The sequence below is a fragment of the Mustela nigripes genome, chromosome 3 (assembly GCF_022355385.1).
Source record: "Mustela nigripes isolate SB6536 chromosome 3, MUSNIG.SB6536, whole genome shotgun sequence".
Taxonomy (NCBI): Eukaryota; Metazoa; Chordata; class Mammalia; order Carnivora; family Mustelidae; genus Mustela; species Mustela nigripes.
Window position 1 is genome coordinate 74,232,935 of NC_081559.1, and position 22,041 is coordinate 74,254,975.

At 36.3% G+C, this 22,041-nt stretch overlaps 1 protein-coding gene across 8 annotated transcripts in view; it reads right to left on the reverse strand.

The window, feature by feature from the left end:
* Positions 1-22,041, reverse strand: part of ZNF385B (zinc finger protein 385B) — a 400,466-nt gene that overhangs the window by 279,671 nt on the left and 98,754 nt on the right. The window contains exon 1 of one of the 8 annotated variants that reach the window (XM_059394272.1): positions 5,454-5,595. The exons of the other annotated variants lie outside the window; for them this stretch is intronic. Coding sequence (XP_059250255.1) covers positions 5,454-5,478 — 25 coding nt within the window. The 5' untranslated portion in view covers positions 5,479-5,595. Of the gene's footprint in view, positions 1-5,453; positions 5,596-22,041 lie in introns of those variants that run through there. 8 annotated transcript variants of the gene reach the window in all.

Consider the following 22,041-nt stretch of genomic DNA (forward strand, 5'->3'; position numbering starts at 1 on the left):
TTATACACCTAAATTGCACAATATTTGAAAACTTCAGTTAAGCAAGAATTAACTAATTTGTCATAAATATTGTATTACCCATTGCACAAAAATAAAAATATATAAAATGTAGACAAATGCGAGAAAAAAATCCCTGTGGATTAATTTCTGAATCTGCTAACTCCTGAATATTTTGAAATTTCTTCAAAATTCAAGCTCCTCTTTCTTGTTCTCCAAGAAAAAACACTTGAGTAAAGAAATACACCTCGGGTATCTGAGTGACTCAGTCATTTAAGCGTCTGCCTTTGGCTCAGGTCATGATCCCGGGGTCCCTGGAGTGAGCCCTGCGTCTGGCTTCCTGCTCAGTGAGAAGTCTGTTTCTCCCTCTACCTCTGCCCCTCCACCCTGCTCATGCACATGCTCGCGCATGCCCTCTCTCTCTCTTTCAAATAATAAAATCTTTAAAAAAAAAAATACCACCTTAACTTGCTGGTAGAAACAGAGGGCTTCTAGATGTAAAGTCATTACCTCCATCATCTTCTAAAAAACCAGCACTACCAAAGAGTGAATCAGAGGGGGGAAAATAGAAGTAGAATTATCATAGATCTCCAAATGAAATTCACACACCAATTTGAAATGTCGGCAAAAAGATGTTCGGTTAAATAGCCTGATGGTATTGCAGACTCCCTGGATGGAGCAAGCAGACGAAAATTCCTCGCTCTGACAGAATAGGCATTTCCTGTGGGAGGCACCTGTTTATTATTCAATTGCCATTTGTCGAAAAAATATAGCTTTGAGCAATCTCATCTTTTAGGAAATTAAAAGAAATAGAATTCCTCAAATTACTAGCAAATTTAACTTACTAGTCCCTTTCCTAAGAATCTGAGGACAAGTTAGGAAAAATGTTTTTTGAGGATACATAGTTATTAAAATTCATATTATGGATTCACACTGGTATTTTGCTGTAACAAACAGACCACATGGCCAGACAGGATTGGAACAATAGACTCTGAGAAATGAATTAGATCATTGTGGGTGTGGGAGGTACCATTTAACTGAAAGAAGATATGGTTTATTGAACAGTTCTTTATTGGGTAGTTAAGAGTTAATCCATTTCCAAAACTTGAGTTAATTGCTCCCACATTCAACTGATCAGTTTGGACTCAGAATTGGTTTTCTGGTTTGACACGTCACGTGATGGACAGAGAACCGAGGTGCTATTTTAGACTGGGTATAAAAAGGTTAACTTAAAGAAGTTACCCCAAACATCTCCTCTGCATTATTTACTAATCAAGTGCAGGGTAGCCTAACACAAAGTTCTGTTAAAGTATAAGTAGTTTACTTCTATTTTTTTTTATCTTGAGAATCAAATTATTAATTGATGTCTAGCCACTCTCCGTGGGGATATTTATTAAAAAAGAAAATAGTGAGTGAGGGAGATACTAGGAAGTGAAAAGTGAGAAGAAAGGTAATGCAAAGTCTGAGTGAGCAAAGAGGATTTTAAAATATAGCCTTAGGTGAGATAAAGGAAAATGAATCTTTATTCCTCTATTTCTCTGTGGGGAGGTTGCCCAGATGTTTAAAAGTAGCATTCAGAACCAGGATGGAACATTCTGCTCTGTTCCAGTGAGGTTAAAATTGGAGTAACTCTGGGCTGGGAACAAGATTTTGCTTTTCTTTTTCTTTTTTTTTTTTTTTTTGACAAATAACATGTGTACAATGGGTATTACATTAATATATTAAAAAGTAGTTCTTCAATAAAAACCGGTCTATAAATATTTTGATACTGTATGAGGTACCTAGTAGGTATACAGTAAATCTTTATTCTCTTCTACTCAGCTGTGGCACATTGAATAATGTGAGAGACCTCTCATTAGGCATCTTAACTACAACAAAATAGTTAATTTGTAAGAATCTCAAACTTGTTAAAGGAAGACAATCCTGAAAATATTCTAGTTGGTAAAGGATAACAATTGAGCATTAATTGTACAATTCTCATTATTCTCTATCTAAAATGTTATCAACAACTGTTACTTAATATGCTGCCTTTACTGTTTTATCTCAGTAATTATAGGAGGCTTTCATATCCGTGCTTATGATTTCTGCTCTACAATCCTATTTTTTATACCATTTTAAGTTTCTCAAATGGAAACTTTGTTTTCTTTGGAGTTCCTAGGCATAAGCTCCAAAAGTATGAACTGCTTTTACAGGAATGTGAAGCCTCCATTTTGGCTTTGACAGACCCAATTTTCTAGGTAATAAAGATTCACCTTCTTACTTAGAAACTAGATAGGGTTCCCATGTTCAATACAGGAGACCCTGTCAAATTTGAGTTTCAGCTAAACAATGAATAATTTTTAGTACAAGTATGTCCCAAATACTGCCTGGGACATACTTATACTAAAAAGTATTCAATACCACAGCAACAAACGTCAAAACAAACTACCAACTATATAATTAGTCCAAACTAACAACTGTACGTGTACAACAGGATAGCTCACCAAACATGGATAGTACTTTGATTTTGTCAAAATGTTTCTGAATTAAAGTAGGTTTACTACTTACTTTACTATCTGCTATATTTTATAACTAATCATTTTTAAAATCTGCTGAAGGAAATGCAGGGTTGCTAGCTCTTGATATAAAAGCAAAAAGATGCAGGTGAATTTCACAGATACATAGAATCTCACATCCCCATGATAACTTTCTAAATCCTACTTCTTGTGAAAGAGAAATTGCTATTAATTTTATGCTAAATTATCCTTTGCTTCAACTAGTAAATTTCTATGATCTATGTAATATGACAAGTTTTACTGTTCTAGAAGAATTCTGACATTCTAAAACTTCTTTTAAGGTTTCATTTACTAAACATGTTAGATCATCAGAAATCTAAATCCCTTCTAATCTTCTAATTCTCAACCCACAAACCCAATTTGTTTCGTAGGCTTCGGGAAGTGAGAAACATGAGATATTTATTTGTAAGTCAAAATCTAAAGGAAAATCCCTCTGACAATCTGAGGATGACTTGTGACATGACATCCGCAAAAGAGCAGAAGAAAAATAAGTTGTTTAAAATTATGCCTCAATGAAAATCAGAAAACCTTCTAATTATAATGGAACATATCATATGCCTGCATTTTAATAAATATCATTTTATCTTGGATGCTTAATCATGTGAAATCACTTAACGTAGGCTAAAATCCATGGATTAAAAAGAAAAAAAAATCATGAAATTCAAGATTTCAGAAGTGTTTTCATTTCCATTGTCAAGGCCATTTGGAAAAAAATAAAGTACAATAGCACCATTCTAATGTGTACCCTAATCCATCTGTCTATATCCATTACCACCATACAAAGAAAAAACACAAGAATAAATACTTCATTAAATGTGCTGGTAGTTCGTTTTGACCACCTCTATTTCAAAATGTATTATGACTAGCAAAACTTTCAAGAAAGGTTATTTTCTGATGGAAAGACAAGGCTAAGAAAATAATTCCTACAATATTTACAAGTGCATTTCATCTATTACCACTCTGTGGAAACAAATAAAAACTGTCTTTAATATTTATATAATTTTAGCATTTGAGAGCTTTTCTCAAGATGAGGCAGTTACATGAAAGACGGTATTTTCAACATTTTTAATTTATCTTCAGACTGTTTAGTTTTATTCCACAGCACATGCATGTATAATAAAGTACAGGTACTTTATATCAACTGTGAAATATAGAAAAGCCTGGTCCTCTCTCCAGCATTGCTGTAAGAGGTGTTACCAAACAAGCAGGTAAGTCCAATGATGACCTGCACAATATAGTCAGCACTAATAGAGCGATCTTCTCCAAATGCATTACAAAAAGATGAAAAAATACCTTACACTTCAGAACATAGCAATTTTGATGTCACACATCCAGGGAATTCCAAAGTGACAAACATTAGTAACTTTAAATCTGTAGGGTCTGGATTAAAAACATAAAGGAACTTCGGACAAATGACAATGCATTCAGAAAAAAGAGACAAGGTCGAAGGGAAGAGTCTCTTCTTGAGGGTCTAATTAGGTGCCCCCCTCCCTCTGCTTTTTAAAAATTTATCTCATACGGACACCTTAGCAGAAGCCATCAGCTTTGACAGAACACCGAAATCCTGGCAGTGAACCATAAATTGACCATTACCATAAAAAGAGCTGCTAAATGAGAAACCATGTGCTCAGTATAAAACTAATTTCATGCTTTCAAAAGCACACAGTGGCTTCTAGCAAGATAGTGGCCCTGGGACTTGCTGAGACAGATTGGCGAACACAAATGGTTTGCTCCTGATGCGTCTGCTTAGCCAAGCTTCACATGTACTGGCAGTAAACGGGGTTCTCGAATCTTCTGTCAAACGAATACACACTTATCTATAACTTCAGAGTTGAAAGCTATAAAACAGCTGCCTCAAATAAATTTAGCAGGGAAAAACACATACACATATATAAATACATACCCCATGTGCCATGTTAGCTTCCAGTCAAATAAAAATAGATTTCTCTGCAGACCTAACATACTAAACCGACACTTAATAAGCATACTGCTTTGTGAATACATCATAACTCCCGGTCCTTTCTTCTTTAGAAACAGCTTCTCATCGTGTAGGAATTGGGAGTTCGAAAAGCCTAAGCAACAGGACTCCCTTCTACTCCGGGGCTAACTTCGAGCTTGCCCTTGTCTCGTTGGCTTGCAAATACTCTATACTTATAATGCCGCATCTGACCTTTCCAGGCATGGTGATCTACTAATTGAACTTTCTGGGTCAGCATCTGTACTTTATTTACACTTAAGTAATAAAATCTGCTACATTTAAACGTCACGTCTAATTAAAAATGCTTTATGAAGAAATGCTACTAATTTTCTCCTTCTTTCATTCAATATACTATCTCCAAAAATCAATTACTATAGGTTGCCCAGTGCCTGACAGGTCATAACTTTGAATTATTAATGTCAAGCTTAACAAGGTGTCAAGTCCAGGATGTAATTTTTTTCACTTACTTTCTTAGTTATATCAGAACCATCACTTGTTTCTTCCTATTTTTCATGTCAAAGATTCTACAAAGTACATTCAGTTCACAGTCTTTTACATGTATATACGTACCTGAAGCACATCGTAGCCCTGCTAATTACCTACTTTCAGTAATGACAGCAAATTGCATAATATTACTGACTTGTTCTGAATGTTTAAAATGCAAAGGAAGTCACCTACTGTTAAGATGTCCTCGGCAAACAGCTAGCACAGAAAGAAAAGAATGCTATCACACCGTGCATTTAAGGAGTGACTTCCCAATAAAATTAAAGAATCTTCTATTTTGCTTCACGGTACTGCCCCTTCCAATCTGTCAGCACGACACGATAAACACAATTGATAACTCCACAGGATTCAACCCAGCACACAAATCTGTTACTGACACACCAGAGCCCCCATCCAAGTTTTAGAATAAAAATGCTCACCTCTGCTAGGAAGTCCACTCCACATCCTGGCTGGGCTTTCACCAGCTCTGAGAGCAACCAAGTTGGATAAACAAAACTTCCAGTATGTAACCAGTGTGATGCACGGCGCTCCCAAGACTTGGCTCCAGCCCTGATTATCTGTGTGACAGTACCGCGCTATATCGGTGCAGCTCCAAACCTTCCCAGATGCTGGCTTATTGCACTGCTCATTGAAAATCCTTTACATGCTGGCAACATTTTAGGAAAGGACAAGCACACTCGGAGTCATTTGTAAAGAAAGCAGAGCAATTTCAATGCTATATCTCCATGCGTGCTGAAACCAGAATCACTGTCAACCTACAAGTCTGAGGTGGATTTATGCCGAGAAACAGGCAACCTAAGCCTTCATTATCAATGCATGAAATCAGCCACTGTGATCAAATTCAAGCAAACCACAAAAAGGATATGATTATGAAAGGCTCCACAGATTTAGCACCAAACCTTGTGGAAGGAAGAATCATCTACCGAAATTGTGTAAATGTTAAAAATAGCTCGGGCTTTTCAACAATGAGCAGGATGCAGAGAAGAAATCAGGAGTATATATTATAGGGACTGATCGTAAAAGCTGCAAAATTCAAAATAGCTGTAGGTTCCTGAGACTTTTCTACAGACAAATAAAATCACTAGAGGTTCTCACAATTATAACAAAAAAAAAATTTCCACGTGTTTGATGTAGGTAAAGAACAAATTAAATATACTTTAACCCCTAATTGCTGGTCTCTAAATTAAAATAATAATAAGAGTAAAAGCATGCAGGAATATGCTAACAGCAGGGCAAAAGCCCATCCAATTTACTCTAAGACAAATTCTTAAACAGTAAAGATTAAAATGTGCTCTGTATAACAAGAAAATCAACACACAAAGTAAAGAATATTTTTAACCCCACAGTTCTTGATCACTTATTATTTTTTAAAAACTCTATAGCTCATGAAAATCCCTACCCTCACCACCCCAACTTTGTACCCTCACCTTTCCTTTCCCCATCTTTTCTCTCTCAACACTAAAATATAAGATGCAAGACATAGCTGACAACTCTTAAAAAAGGTACAAGGTAGACTATCCTAGAAAGTAGCAGCAATGATTTGAGATCATAAAATAAGGAGCTTTGACACATGCAAAGTGCAAAGCAAAAAGGACATGAAACATTTATCAAAAATCTCAAAAGTAACTGGAAGAAATTCCTAGTCAGTAGCATTGACAAAGAACAAAGTTAAGGTTCTAGTCAGATTTTTAAAGATGGGCTTTAGGTTATCAGTGAGATTCTATATAGACAGAGCAAAGCAGGAGCCAAGCAAGGCAACCCCGATTTGAGGATCTTATACCACTACCTCTTAGGTGCCACATTCAGTAGTATCTACTAAATCCAAAACATCTGTGTATAAACAAGCACTGCGCCCAACATATATTTACATAGCACAGCATTTGGAACAACTTTAAACATGGCACCCACAAAGGTATACACATTATATCTCTGTGTGTATATCTGACTCCTTATAGGCCACTAGTTAGAACCCCTTCCGTGGGTTCTAACCCACGGTCATGCACACAAGCATGTTTGTCCACGCCCCAGGAAAATGCCCTTATCCTGTTGCAGTTACTTCTACTACCTGACTTCCATTCATTGTGTGCCTCATGATTCACTGATTCAGCAACTACTCAGTGTTTTCTCTCTGTCTCTGGCTCTGTGTGTGTGCTTTTTTAATCTTAGAAAATAGTTCATGAGAGACCGTGTGCCGAAAACTCCTTTTATTATTACCATACATGCAACTCCTTAGTAATAAGATAAAAGTTTAAAGTGAAACCATAATATTTGATTATCGGTCCTTAATCCCTAATCTAAAACCTTAATGCCAGATGCATTTCAGAATTCAAACGCTTTCAGATTTTAGAAAGATAATACTCTGCATAGACCATGAATTATGTAATGCCTCCAGTAGAGTCTGGGGCAACACGCTATAGTCAAACACGTTAACATTTCTGCAGCAAAACATGTGCATATTCATACTAGTTGGGATAAATAAAGACTGTAATTAACCTCATATCAGTTCAGGTCAGGTTTTGCCATCAATATGAATTATAAAACCTTCTGATTTTCAGGGCTTCTTGGGTTGCGAGAATTACAGGTGAGGAGACCTGTAGAAATGTTTACCTAACACTGTTAAAGGGATTGGATTGGAAAATGGTTCCTAAACGTGTGTTCTCTTGCTTGAACAAGAGATTTGGAGATTAATGTTGCTTTAGCAGAAAGTCGAAAAATATGAGAGAAGGTGCGGAGACACACAGCAGAGGAGAGATGGACATGTAATGCAGGATGAAGAAACTAGGGCACAAGAGAAGAAAGTAAGAAGAAGCCACTCAGAATTACTGTGTTGAGAAAAAAAAAAAAAAAAACCCAAAATATAATTATAATGATGTCAAACACTCACTGATGAACTACTTTATACCCAGTAATGTGAAAGGCACTAGACAAAAATTTTTTTTAGCAATGTACTTTAAAATTTTCAAAAGAAATTTTTAAAAGGAAGAATGTATCTCCCTCTCTTTTCATTGTACCCCAAAACAAAACATCCATAATGTATAACGTCATGTGTGAGAAATGTCACTAACAAAAATAAGCTTTATGAAGTAAAGGTCCCTGTTTTATTGGTACATGTCATATACTATTTGGTATGAGTTCTTCAAAATCACTTGTAGAAAAAAAATGTAGTAATGTTTTTTACCATCAATACTCAATTTAACTTTAAAACCCTTTTTTAAAAGGAATATTTCTCCTCCCAAATATGAATATCTGCTGTGTTAACTTCGAGTGGTCCTATGAGTATAATTCCCAAATTCTTTTTTAAAGTAGGTACGTTAAAGATGTTTAAGATAGCACTGACCCTGGACTTAAGACTTTGGGCCTATAGAACATTCATCATCTTCAAAGGTGGTCAAAGGGTACCAATTTGCACTTATGTAGGACGACTAAGTCTAGAGAGTTAAGGTACAGCATGATGCCTATCAATACTGTACTGAATACTGGAATTCTGCTAAGAGAAATTTCAGTCATTCTCGTCACACACACACAAAATAGTAGTCATATGAGGAGATGGGTATGTTAATTAGCTTGACGACAGCAATCATTTCATTATATATATGTATACTGAGTCTTGTTGTACACATTAAATACATACAATTCTTATTTTAAAAATGAAAAGACTCTACATACTCTACCTAAAAAGAAGAGCATTTCTTGAGTGACTTTTGGGGCCCAGACGTGCAGTGAAGAAGAGTTCCAGAGGCATTTAGGAGAATGTTCGTCATCCTATTCGCTCACTGTGCAAAGTGTAACAGAATGTGTGGCTCCAATTTTAAAATCTAGAATATGGTCACAAAGTCATATTCCATCTGAAGAAAGAAACTGCATTCATTCATTTCTGACAGTAGAACATAATTTAGTGAATTCTTTCTTTAGTAACTGAAATAGTGCCCCAGGGGTTTGCTGGGGTTATTGCCGCTTCTAAAAGCAACTGACTATCTGAGTACATAACTCCCCAGCATCAAAATCAATATCTCTTTATACCTTTTACATCATCTCCACATAAGAACGTAAACTTCCAGCCTCTATAGGCCAAGAGTCTCTGGACTGCAAGGCTGGCTCACCAGAGGGCAGGCTCTTGAAATGAGTCCACATAAAGTGAATGCCATCACACTTAGGCCAAAAGAAAAGAAAGAAAGAGAGAGAGAGAGAGAATGCGCACACGCAAGGAAGGAATTGCTCTGCTTTCATTCATAAGGAACTTCAATAAGCCATACAATACAAATACCAATTGAATTTACCTGGGGATTAACACTGTGGGGGTACTAACTCTATGATTATTTGGAAGAATAGACTCAGGATTTCGTAAAATACTTAGAAACTTATAATGATCATTCTGGCCAAGACAAAGAGCCAGAAAAGTATGTTTATGTTTTCTCTACTGTATCATCACTGGGTCTAAATTATTCTAAGTAAGAGAATTCTTGGACCCTATCAATAGGGATTTATACTAAGGAAAGCAAATGTCTTCTTAAATCCAAGTTAATATATATTAAACCACGATCCTTTTCCCTTCCAAGTCTGGTTTTCCAATAGAAAATTATGGGAAGTTATATGGACTCTATCTACTAAGTGGGCTGTATAGCGATTATTCCATGGAAAGATTTCTATGGACTTATAATTAAGATGTCTAGGAAAATAGTGCATTACAAATAATTGAATCCACCTACTTACATAGTGAAAGGCTTTTCTTACCTAGTGCACTTACTAACAGGAACTCACTGATACTTTGTCAATGACTTGTTATACTTTCATCATAGTACTGATATTTTGCAAAGTATTTTAGTTAAGTGATGAATGACCATGTTAAGTGATAACTGAGTTAAGTGATAACCTGAATCATCAAAAATGAAGAAAAAGCAAGTATTTGGAACCATATGTTTCTACTACAGAAGTAAAAGACGTCATATTGGTGAATTCTAGCCCTATCTCTGCATCTATCACACAAACCTAAGTTTGTGTCCTCAAACATTAATGTTCATATCTAATGTCTCTTAAAATGAACTACCACTTTTTTTTTTCCCAGACACGGAGCAATATTATGATATTTAAGCAGTCATTTTTATTCCTAAAAAGTGAAGAAAAATCTCCCGATCCTTTTTCCCTCCCACCTCTTGTCAGGAACAACACACACCCACCACCATCCTCCTATCTCCCTTACAGATCTTCCCTAAGTCACAGAAGAGCTTCTGAAAGAGTCTGTCAAACTAGCATGCTCCTACGCACACATGCATGTCCACACTCCGGCTCACCCTTGGTCAGGATTTCTTTGCTTTCCATACGCATTAGTAAGTTCCAGCAAAATGTGGGGATGGAAAGGAGGAAAATATCTTACTTCCCATGTACTTGTGGCACCACCTTGTGGCGATTCTATAGCGTTACTGTTTCAAGTTTAATTTTTGAAGTTCAAAACTGAGGGAACAATCTCGAAGACAAAATTTTATTTTCAATATATAGGAGAGGCAGTGGGAGAAATTTGGCCTATGAATTTAGAAGCACATAGACATATTTCAATAGTTGTAATACCTATCACAGTGTCCTGACCCTCATAGCTGATTCTCGAATCTAGAAGAGGAATGAAAATAGGAGATCCTCAGATGGGAGAGGGGAAAATAGCTGAGGATCCTAGAAGATCCTGGAGGCATCAAAGAGAAGCCCAGAATATGGCAGCAAAGGAAAGGATGCATTATACAATGCTCCAAAGCACAACCCACTTTCAGATCTTGTTCTCCCTTTTTCCCTCCAAGTGATTTCTTCTACCTCTTGCTGCAAAATCACTTGGCTATATCACTCTCACCTTCTCTCTCCGGGCTCCCAAAGTGTCAACTTAAAATCTACTCAAACTCAGTACAAAATTCCTAAGGCCACATAAAAAGATGCCACTTCTCACATCAAGAGGCAGAGTCAGTGTTCCCAGCACTTGAGTTTGAGCTGGTCTTGTGACCAAAAGGCCATAGTTGTTGCAGCTTCTGCTCTTACTGGGTGACGGGGCTGCTCTAGGACTGTGGAAGGAGGCCTCGTCTCAGCCAGTGGAAAAGGAGTCTCCTGGTGAGAATGTTCCAGACTACAGCCGGCACCAACCACCAGATGCATTGTGTGAGGCAATTGTAGACCATCCAATCCAGCTGACACACAGGCTACCTTTAGTGGCATGAGTGACCTCCTGTGAGTCCAGGACAAGGACCACATAGGTGAGACCAGCTCCAATCTCTGATCCAGAGGATCGTGGCTAAAATAAAGCATTTTTTTTTTTTTTTTAATGTCTAGCAGCTACTATCTCAGATTTTGTCTCTCCTTCTGATTTTCTCACTCAGCTTCAGCCACATCTCAGCTTTTTGGATATGACAAACTGTCTCTTTACTCCCTTTGAATCAGTGTTTCTCCACTTTCTTGGCCTAACTCTTGTTTATTCTTAAAAGCTTAAACTTCAATGAGATTAGACATTCTTTTGGAATTAACTGAAGGTGAGAAAGAAAATGGGCAGTTCAGTTAGTAGTCACTGGGAAAACAAACATTAGATAACAAGGAAGTAGTCATGAATTCTTTTCATTTTTACTTTGTGAAGAATTTGTTGCAAAAAGTTATGAGAGGAAATGCAGAGGATGAGAAAGATCTTAGACTTTGAATCTTTGTGTGGCTTTTGGAAAGGCCTTTAAATCTCTCTAAGCTTCTTATCTATAATGTGAGGAGTGTCATACTTCACGTGTTGGGTTGTGAAAACTAACGTCATTATTTCAGTCTTTCCATGATAACCCCTATCTCCAGTGCACCTCACATCAAGTACCACCGTGTCCCTCTTATGACCGTTCAGCTCAACCTTCGTAATCTGGGCCTGACCTTTCATAGCTTTAAATATTATTTGTGCCAAATGAGTGCCAAGGGCAGGATCAGAAGTCACAGCCTAAGAAAGAACTCTTCTTATTTTGAGGAAATATGGATTCCCAAAACCCCAGAATGTAATTAATTCTCCCTACCATGATCCTTGGGGGCAAATGTAAAGTTAACATTTTTTACTCCATCTAGTGATTTACCTGCTTCTGGGTATCAGAATATCATGTATCCCTGACTGACTTCTGAGCAAAAATGCTGGTACATCCAGAGAGAGCACTTACAGCCTCTCTTTTCTGATTCAACTTCCACATCAAGTACACAGTCTGAGCAGTAACCTTTAAGCACAAACTAGGCAATTCCTGCCCTACCCAGCTTATACCCATAGATGGAAGGCAAGAACACCATGGTGAAGAATCAGGTCACAGAATTAGGCCAACTTGTTTCAAATCCCAGCCTTGCCTCTTCTAGCTACTACCTTCTTCATTCCTCATTCCCACTGTATGTAATAATAGTACCTTTCTCATAAATCTGTTGTGAGAATTTAAATAAAGTAACCTCCTTAGCACAATATCTGGCACAAGGTAAGGCCTCATTCATCCATTCAACGATGGTCTAATGAAGGTCTACCTTCATTGTATTTATGATATTGTAGAATGCACAGAGTTGCTTATAAAGCTCCCAGCTAGAGGTAAGTTATGGGATTGGGGAGTGGGGGAGGGTGGCTTTGTCCCTCTACTTCTGTGGCATCACCTCTCTATTTTCATGGGTCAGTGAATGCCCCCAGAGAAGACCAGGAACACAGGAAGGCCATTTTCCTCTTTCCTGACCAATTCCTAAGTATAGATTTATCTGAGATAAGAAGCTCTTTTTCTGGTTATCAATCATCCTCCATGGGTTAGATTGGTATTCTCAAAGTGTGATTTCAAACCAGGAGTTTCCCCTGAGAACTGGTTAGAAATGCAAGTTCTCGGGGTGCGTAGGTGGCTCAGTGGGTTGGACCTCTGCCTTCGGCTCAGGTCATGACATCAGGGTCCTGGGATCGAGTCCCACATCGGGCTCTTTGCTCAGCAGGGAGCCTGCTTCCCCATCTCCCTCTGCCTGCCTCTCTGCCTACTTGTGATCCCTCTCTCTGTCAAATAAATAAATAAAATCTTTTTAAAAAAGAAAGAAAGAAATGCAAGTTCTCAGGATCAACTTCAGGCCTATTCAATCAGAAACTTTGGGGATGGCATCCAGCAAGCTGCCTTCTAAGCCACCCTTCAGGTGATTCTGAAGCACGTTAAAATTTGAGAACTGCTGAGTTAGATGATCAGTTATTTACACATTGATCACTTTATTTATTTTTTTAAGTTCAAATACTCCTCAGAGAATTAGAATGGTAAATGGGATAAGAATCGAGGGGAAATACCATAGCAATAGGTATTGAGGATAATAGGTCCCAGCCTTTGAGAGCAGAGAGCAAGATGAGTGTTACTAGCAACACTACATAGGTAATAAATGTGGTCAGTTTTATTTGGACTTGGGAAGTTGTATGTGGGTTGTGGAAAATAATCTCTGCACAGCCAGCTGATATCCTAGGGAAACACCACGCTGAGATGTGTGGACTTGATAGGGAGGCTCCTGGTTGACATAAACCAGAGTGGCACAGAACTTAGGAGAACTCTGAATTCCCACAGCTGCACCTGATTTTTTTTTTTTCTATGTTTGAGAAACTGTGTTCTTCCTATGCTCCCAGAGAACAAAGAAAACTCTCCTGTTCTAGCTACCTTCTATTTTGCCTGAGGGATCTTCCCTCCTTTTCCCTCAGTCATATTTCACTCCGGTAATAATAAACTATGGTTTGTCCCTACATGCATGGACACTGCAATCACTTCTATTTGGAATGTTGTTCTTCCTTGAATAACCTGAATCTCATCTTTGAATATTTACCACAAATATCACCTCTTCTGGGAAGCCTTCCCTGACCTCTATAAAGTTAATCATTCCTTTTCTCTGTGCCATCAACCTTATAAATAAATCTATCACTGTTCTTAGCATATCACATTGTCATTCATTTATTTAGCTATCCACATGGATACTTAAGAAAAAGAAATTGTGTTTTATTAATCTTTGCAGACACTTGAAGTATTTAAAAAGCCAAACCCCTGAATTTGTGCTCATTATCATCTCTGATAATGCTACTAGAAGACTGGGTATTTTAGGTGGTCACCTTAAGATTTTTTAACTGAAATTTTTATTGAGATGATTAGAGATTCACAGGCAGTTGTATAAGAACCAGAACTCATTCTGGTTTCCACTGATCATACATTTTGTAAAAACAATGGAATAATGTACCAGTCTGGATGTTGACATGGACACCATCTACCAATCTTCTTATTCCAATTTCCCCCGTTATACTTGAATTCATTTGTGTATGCGTGCATGTGTGTGTGTGTGTGTGTGTGTGTGTCTCCTATGTAGGTTCATGTAACCACTACCACAATATCCTTCATGTTGACCTTTCAAAATCACACCCACTTCCATCCTGACACCTCCCCTCATCCTCAATCCCTGAGAACCACTGATTTGTTGTCCATTCCTAAAATTGTCCTTATAAAAATGTTGCACAATGGAATAAGGCAGAGGTAACCTGATGAGATTGACTTTTTTCATTCTGCATAATTCGCTAGAGATTCATCCAAGTTGTTGTGTATATCAATAGTTATTTCCTTTTTTTTATAGAGTAGTATTCCTTGTATAGATGGATCCTAGTTTAACACATCAAATCCTGGGAACCTGGAGACATCTTATTTGGAAAAAGGATCTTTGCAGAAGTAAGATAAGGATTTTTTTTCCCTCTTAAGATCCAATTTTATTCTGAATGCATGTTTAAACATTACAAAAAATTTCAGCAATATTTACTATTGTCCTTAATCTACCCTGCCACAGAATGGTAATAATGTTAAATGAAAAAGCAGGAATAAGACATTATATGATAGTAACTGGTGAAATGTGGTATGTGTGCTTTATGTGTGCACATGAATGTACATGTGGGTGTATGTGTAGAAAAACAGAGTCGAGGTGGGGGAGGCATGGGAAAATGCTGACAGAAAATATTTAAGGGGCGCCCGGGTGGCTCAGTCAGGTAAGTGGACTTTGGCTCATGTCATGATCTCCTGGTCCTGGGATCCAGCCTCTCCTGGGGCTCTGTGCTCAGTGCAGAGTATGCTTCTCCCTCTGCCTCTCACTCTGCCCCTAGCCCCCCACTTGTCCTTGTACACGAGCTCATGATGGCTCTAAGATAAGGATTTTGAGATGAGGAGAAAATCTTGAATTATGCTGGAGTTCCTAAATCTAACAGTGGGTGTCCTTATAAGAGAAATAGGGGTAGATTTGAAATAGTCCAAGAGGAGAGGACACAGACACACAGAGGAGAAGATGTGAAAACAGAGGTAGAGACTGGGGTGATCTAGTCACAAGCTACAAGTCACTAGAGGGTAGAAGATATAAGGAATAGATTCTCTCTGGTGCCCCTGGAGGTTAATGAAGCCCTGCCAAAGTTCAGATTTTATTTTATTTTTAAGTTTTTAAAAATATTAATTCCAGTATAATTAACATATAGTATTATATTAATTTCAGGTGTATAATATAGTGATTCAATAATTTAGACCCCAGAACTTTGAAAGATTAAATTTCTACTGTTTTAGACCATCAAGTTTATGGTACTTTGTTACAGAAGCCTCAGGAAACTAATACAGAGTGGTTTATAGTTAGTTCTTGGCTATTACCAATAATGCTACTCTAAGCATTCATATACAGGTTGTTGTGGGAGCATATGTTTTAATTTCTCTGGAATAAATTTCCAAGAGCACAATTATTGGGTTGGGTGATAAATGTAGGTTTAGTTTTATAAGAAACTTCCCAACTACTTTCCAGAGTGGCTACACCATTTTACATTTCCATTAGCAATGTTTGAGCGATCCATTTACTCCCCATCACTGCCAACATTCCGTGTTGTCACTATTTCTTCCTTTAGTCATTCTGACAAATATATTTTAAAACCTCATTGATTTGTTTCATTTCCCTCATGACTAAAGATGTTGTACACCTTTTCATACACTTATTTGTCATCTGTATATCCTTTTCAGTGACATTGGTCTTCCTATCTTTTACCTATTTCATAATTGGATTGTTTGATTTTTTTATTGTTGAGTTTTGAGAGCACTTTGTATATTCTAGATATTAGTCCTATGTTAAATATTTGGTTTACAAATATTCTTTACCTTCTGTAACTTTTTTCATCCTCTTCAGATGGTAGTTTTCAAAGTAAAAGTTTTGAATTTTGTGTGAAGTCCGATTTATCAATTTTTCTCTTATGGGTCATGTTTCTGGTGTTAAGTCAGAACTCTTTAATCTGCCTTGGGTCCCAGAGATTTTTTTCTATTTTTTTTCCTAAAAGTTTTATATTTTTATGTATTACATGTAAATCTATGGTACACTGGTTTATTTTTTGTGTATGGCATAAATTTAGTTGACTTTTTTTGTTTTGCTTCTTTGCCTATAGACGTCCAGTTGCACCAGCAAAAGGTCATCTTTCCTACATTGATATATGTGCTATCGAAGCAAGCACTCTTTCCTACATTGAAATGCTTTTGTACCTTCATCAAAAATCAATTGAGCATAAATGTGTAGATTGGTTTCTCGTCTATATTTTTTTCCATTGGTCTAAGTGCCTATATCTCTGTTCATAAATAGTCTTGATGACTTTAGCTATATAGTAAGCCTAGATATTAGATAGAGATTTTTACTGATTTATTCTCTTTGTCAAGATACTTTAGCTATTCTAGAGTCTGCGTTCTTCCATATACATTTAGAGTAAGCTTGTCTATGTCACCAAAAGCCTTGCTGGGGTTTTAATAGGAATTCACAAAACCTATAGGGTAATTTAAAACATACATCTTAGCTATCCTGAGTTTTCCAAGCCATGAATATGGTATGTCTCTCCATTTCTTTAGGACTTGATTTATTTTCTCAATATTTTGTAATTTTTAGCATACACATCCTGTACATTCTGCATGTTTTGTTTTATTAGATAATAATAATAATTTTATTATAAATTATATTGTTTTTACATTGCAGTTTCCACAGGTTTATTTTTAGTATATAAATATGCAATTGATTTTTCTGTGTTGATATTCCATCCTGAAATCCTGTGTTTTAAACCCACTTACTAGTTTTAGGAATTCTTTCATAGATTCTTGGGGATTGCTAGACAGAGCATGTGATCCGTGAAGTGAGAAAGTCTTATTTCTTCCTTTCCAATTTGTATGCCTTTTATTTATTTATTCCTGCCTTATTATGGCAATTAGAATTTCCAGTACTATGCTGAATAAGAGAAGTGACAATGAACACCCTTCTCTTGCTCTTTTAAAATTTTATTAATTTTTTAGTTTTAATTCCAGTGTGGTTAGCATAGTGTTATATTAGTTTCAGCGGTACAATATTCTGATTCAGCAATTCTATACTTTGCTCAGTGCTCATCAAGATAAGTATACTGTTTAATTCCCATCAACCTATTTCACCCACCACCTTTACCCACCTCACCTCTGGCAACCATCAGTTTGTTCTCTATAGCTAAGAACAGTTTCTTGGTTTGTGTCTCTCTCTTTTTTCTTTGTTCATTTGTTTTGTTTCTTAACTTTCACATGAGTGAAATCATGCAGTACTTGTCTTTCTCTGACCTATTTTACTTAGCATTATTCTCTCTAGCTCCATCTATGTTGTTGCAAATGGCAAGACTTCCCCCTTTTTATGGCTGAATAATATTCTATTGTATATATACACCACATCTTCTTTAGCCATTCATCTATCAGTGGACACTTAGGCTGTTTTCATAAGATGGCTATAGTAAATAATGTTGCAATAAACACAGGGGTGCATATATCCTTTCAAAGTAGTGTTTTGAATTCTTTGGTGACATATATAGTAGTGAGATTATTTGATAATAGGGTAGTTCTACTTTTAACTTTTTGAGGAACAGTATGGAGATACTGTTTTCCACAGTGGCTGCACCAGTTTGCATCCCCACCAACACCTCAAGAGGGTTCTTTTTTTTTCCTTAATATCCTCACAAACATTTGTGGTTTCTTGTGTTTTTTATTTTAGCCATTGTAACAGGTACAGGGTGATATCTTATTGTAGTTTTGACTTGCTTTTCTCTGATGAAGAGTGATATTGGGCATCTTTTAATGTGTATGTTGGCCATCTGCATGTCTTCTTTGGAGAAATGTCTGTTCATGTCTTCTACCCATTTTTTAATTGGTTTGTTGTTTGGGTGTTACATTGTATATATTCTTTATATATTCTGGATACTTACCCTATATCAGAGATGTCAGCTGCAAATATCTTCTCCCATTCAGCATGTTGTTTTTTAGTTTTGTTGACTCTTTCCTCCACTCTGCAGCTTTTTAATTTTCATGTACTCCCAATAGTTTATTTTTGCTCTCATTTCCTTTGCTTCAGGAGACCGATCTAGAAAAATCTTGCTATGGCTGATTTCAGAGACATTACTGCCTGTCTTTTCTTGTAGGATTTTTATGGCTTCAGGTCTCAGTTTACATCTTTAATCCACCTTAAGTTTATTTTTGTGTCTGGTGTAAGAAAGTGGTCCAGTTTCATTCTTCTGCATGGTGCTGTCCAGTTTCCCCAACACTGATGAAGATTTGTCTTTTTTCCTTTGCATATTCTTGCCTCTTTTGTGGAAGACTAATTGACCATATAATCACAGGTTTGTTTCTGGGCTTTCTATCCCATTCCATTGATCTATGTGTCAGTTTTAGTACCAGTACAATATGGTTTTGACTACTGTATCTTTGCAGGGTAATTTGAAATCTGAAATTGTGATACTTCCAACTTCTTTTCTTCTTTTTTAAGATTGTTTTGACTATTTGGGGTCTTCTGTGGTTTCATAAAAATTTTAGGATTATTTGTTCCAGTTCTGTGAAAAATGGTATTGGTATTTTGATAGTGATTACATTAAATCTGTAGGTTGGTTTGAACAGTATGGACATTTTAACAATATTTGTTCTTCCTACCCATGAGCATGGAATATCTTTCCATTTGCTTGTGTTATCTTGAATTTCTTTTATCAGTGTTCTATAGTTTTCAGAGTAAAGGCTTTTTACCTCCATGGGTAAGTTTATTCCTAGATACTTTATTAATTTTTTGTGCAATTGTAAATGGAACTTCTTTCTTAATTTCTTTCCTTTTTTTTTCTTAATTTCTTTCTGTTGCTTCATTATTAGTGTATAGAAATGTAAGGTATTTTGTGCATTGATTTTGTATTCTGTGAACTTCCTGAATTCATTTATTAGTTCTAGTAGTTTTTTGGTGGAGTCTTTCAGGGTTTTCTATATAGAGTATCGTGTCATCAGCAAATAGTGACAAGTTTTACTTTTTGTTTACAAATTTGGATACCTTTGTGCTCGCTCTGGCAGCACATATACAAATCTGGATACCTTTATTTCTTTTGCTTGTCTGTTCGCTGAGGCTAGGACTTCCAGTACTATGTTTAATAAAAGTGGTAAGAGTGGACATCCTTGTCTTGTTCCTGTTCTTAGGAAGAAAGCTCTCAGTTTTTCCTGTTATGTATGATATTAGCTGAGGGTTTTTCATATGAGGCCTTTATTTTTTTTAAAAATCTAATTTATTTGAGAGAGAATGAGTGGGGGGGGGAAGGGCAGAGGAAGATGGTGAAGCAGACTCCCTGCTGATCAAAGAGCCCTGACACAGGGCTCCATGCCAAGACCCTAAGATTGTGACATGAGCCAAAGGCAGATGCTGAAGTGATTGAGGCACTCAAGCATCCTGATACATGGCCTTTATTATGTCAAGGTATGTTCCCTTTAAACGTATCTTGTTGAGGGTTTTTATTATGAATGGATATTATACATTGGGGAATGCTTTTCTGCATCTATTGAAATTATCTCATGGTTTTTATCCTTCCTGTCATTATTGTGATATATAACATTGATTGATTTCTGAATATTAAACCATTCTTGCAACCCAGGAATAAATCCCACTTGACGTTGGTGAATGATTTTTTTGATACATTGTTGGATTTTGTTTGCTAAAATTTTGTTGAGGATTTTTGCACCTATGTTCATTACGGATATTGGCCTTAGCTGTCTTTTTTTGTAGTGTCTTTATTTGGTTTTTGTATCAGGGCAATGCATATCTCGTAGAATGAATTTGGAAGTTTTCCTTCCTCTTCTAGTTTTTGGAATAGTTTGAGAAAAATAAGTATTAACTCTTCTTTAATTTTTTTAAATTTTATTTTTTCAGTGTTCCAAGATTCATTGTGTATGTACAATACCCAATGATCCATGCAATACGTGCCCTCCTTAACACCCACCACCAGATTCTTCTTAAAATGTTTGGTAGAATCCACCTGTGAAGCCATCTGGTCCTGGACTTTTGTTTGTTGGGTGTTTTTGATTACTGACTCAATTTCATTGCTGGTAATTGGTCTATCCAAATTTTCTATTTTTTCCAGAATCAATTTTGGGAGGTTATATGTTTCCAGGAATTCATCCATTTCTCCCAGGTTGTCCCTTATTTTGCTCTTGATCGTAGGGTAAAGCATACAGTCTTTTACCATCTAGTATGATGTTAGCTGTACGCTTTTTGTAGTGCTCTTTATTAAACTGAGGTAATTTCTCTCTGCTCCTAACTTGCTGAGAGTTGTTTTTTTCTTTTTATCATAAACGAATGTTGAGTTTTCCCAAATTCTTTTACTTCACCAATTGATAAGATCATATGATTTTTTTCTTCTTCAGGTGTTGATATGATGTTGAACCAGTTTTACAAATCTGGACTAAATCCAATTTGGTCCTGGTGTAAAATTCTCTGTTACTGGATTCAGTTTGTTTATATTTTATTGAGAAATATTAAGTTTAAGTTCATAAAAGACTAGTTTGTAGCTTTCTTTTTATATATTGTCTTTGATTTTGGTAGCAGAGTTATAGTAATCTCATAAAATAAGTTGGGGGTGTTTTCTCCTCTTCTATTTTCTGGAAGAAATGTATAAAATTGGTGTCCTTTAAATGTCTGGCGCAATTCCTAGTAAAACCCTGTGGATCTAGAAATTTCTTTTGGGGAGCTTTATTATGCATTCCTCTAAGTTACGAAATTTCTTACTATAAGGTTATAATATTTGCTTATTATATTTTTATTTTATTTATTATTTTAAAAAAGATTTTATTTATTTATTTGACAGAGACAGAGATCACAAGTAGGCAGAGAGGCAGGCAGAAAGAGAGGGGAAAGCAGGCTCCCTGCTGAGCAGAGAGCCCAATGCGGGGTTTGATCCCATGACCCTGAGATCATGACCTGAGCTGAAAGCAGAGGCTCAACCCACAGAGCCACCCAGGTGCCTCTGCTTATTATATTTTTAATTGTGGCAAGTTCTATAGTGATATCACCTATATCATTTGTGTTTAAACTGTATCATTTCTCTTTAATCTTTGTCAGTCTTGCTAGAGGCTTACAAATTTCATTGATTCCTCCCCCCCACAAAGAGCCAGCTTTTTGTTTCATTGATTTTTCTCTATTGTTTTCCTATTTTCAGCCTCAGATATTTTTGCACTTGAACTTTATTATTTTCTTCCTTTTGCTTGGTTTGGGTTTATTTTTTCTCTTCTTTTCTATCTTCCCAGTGCAGAGACTTATTTATTGGATACTTTTTCTTATTTGAAATATAAGCATTTAGTGATATAAACTTTTTTCTCAGTACCATTTTAGTTACATCCCATCTATTTTGACATGTTATTTTCTATTTTCATCTAGTTCTTTGCATTTTTTCTTTCCTTTGAGTTTTATTCTTTGATTCATGGGTTAAGAGATATGTTATTTTTCTCCTTATGATCATAGACATACTGTAATTTTGTATTTGACATATGTAATATGGTATATGATTACAGTTCCTTTAAATGTGTTAAAGTTTCTCTTATGGCCTGGAATGTGGCCTCTCAGTGAATGTTCCATGGGCATTTGAAAAAAAAAAAATGTTCTACTGCTGTTGGATAGAGTTCTAAATAAATTAGTTAAATCCTGTTGGCTTATTCTATTGTTTAGATTTTCTGTATCCTTGGTGAGTTTTTG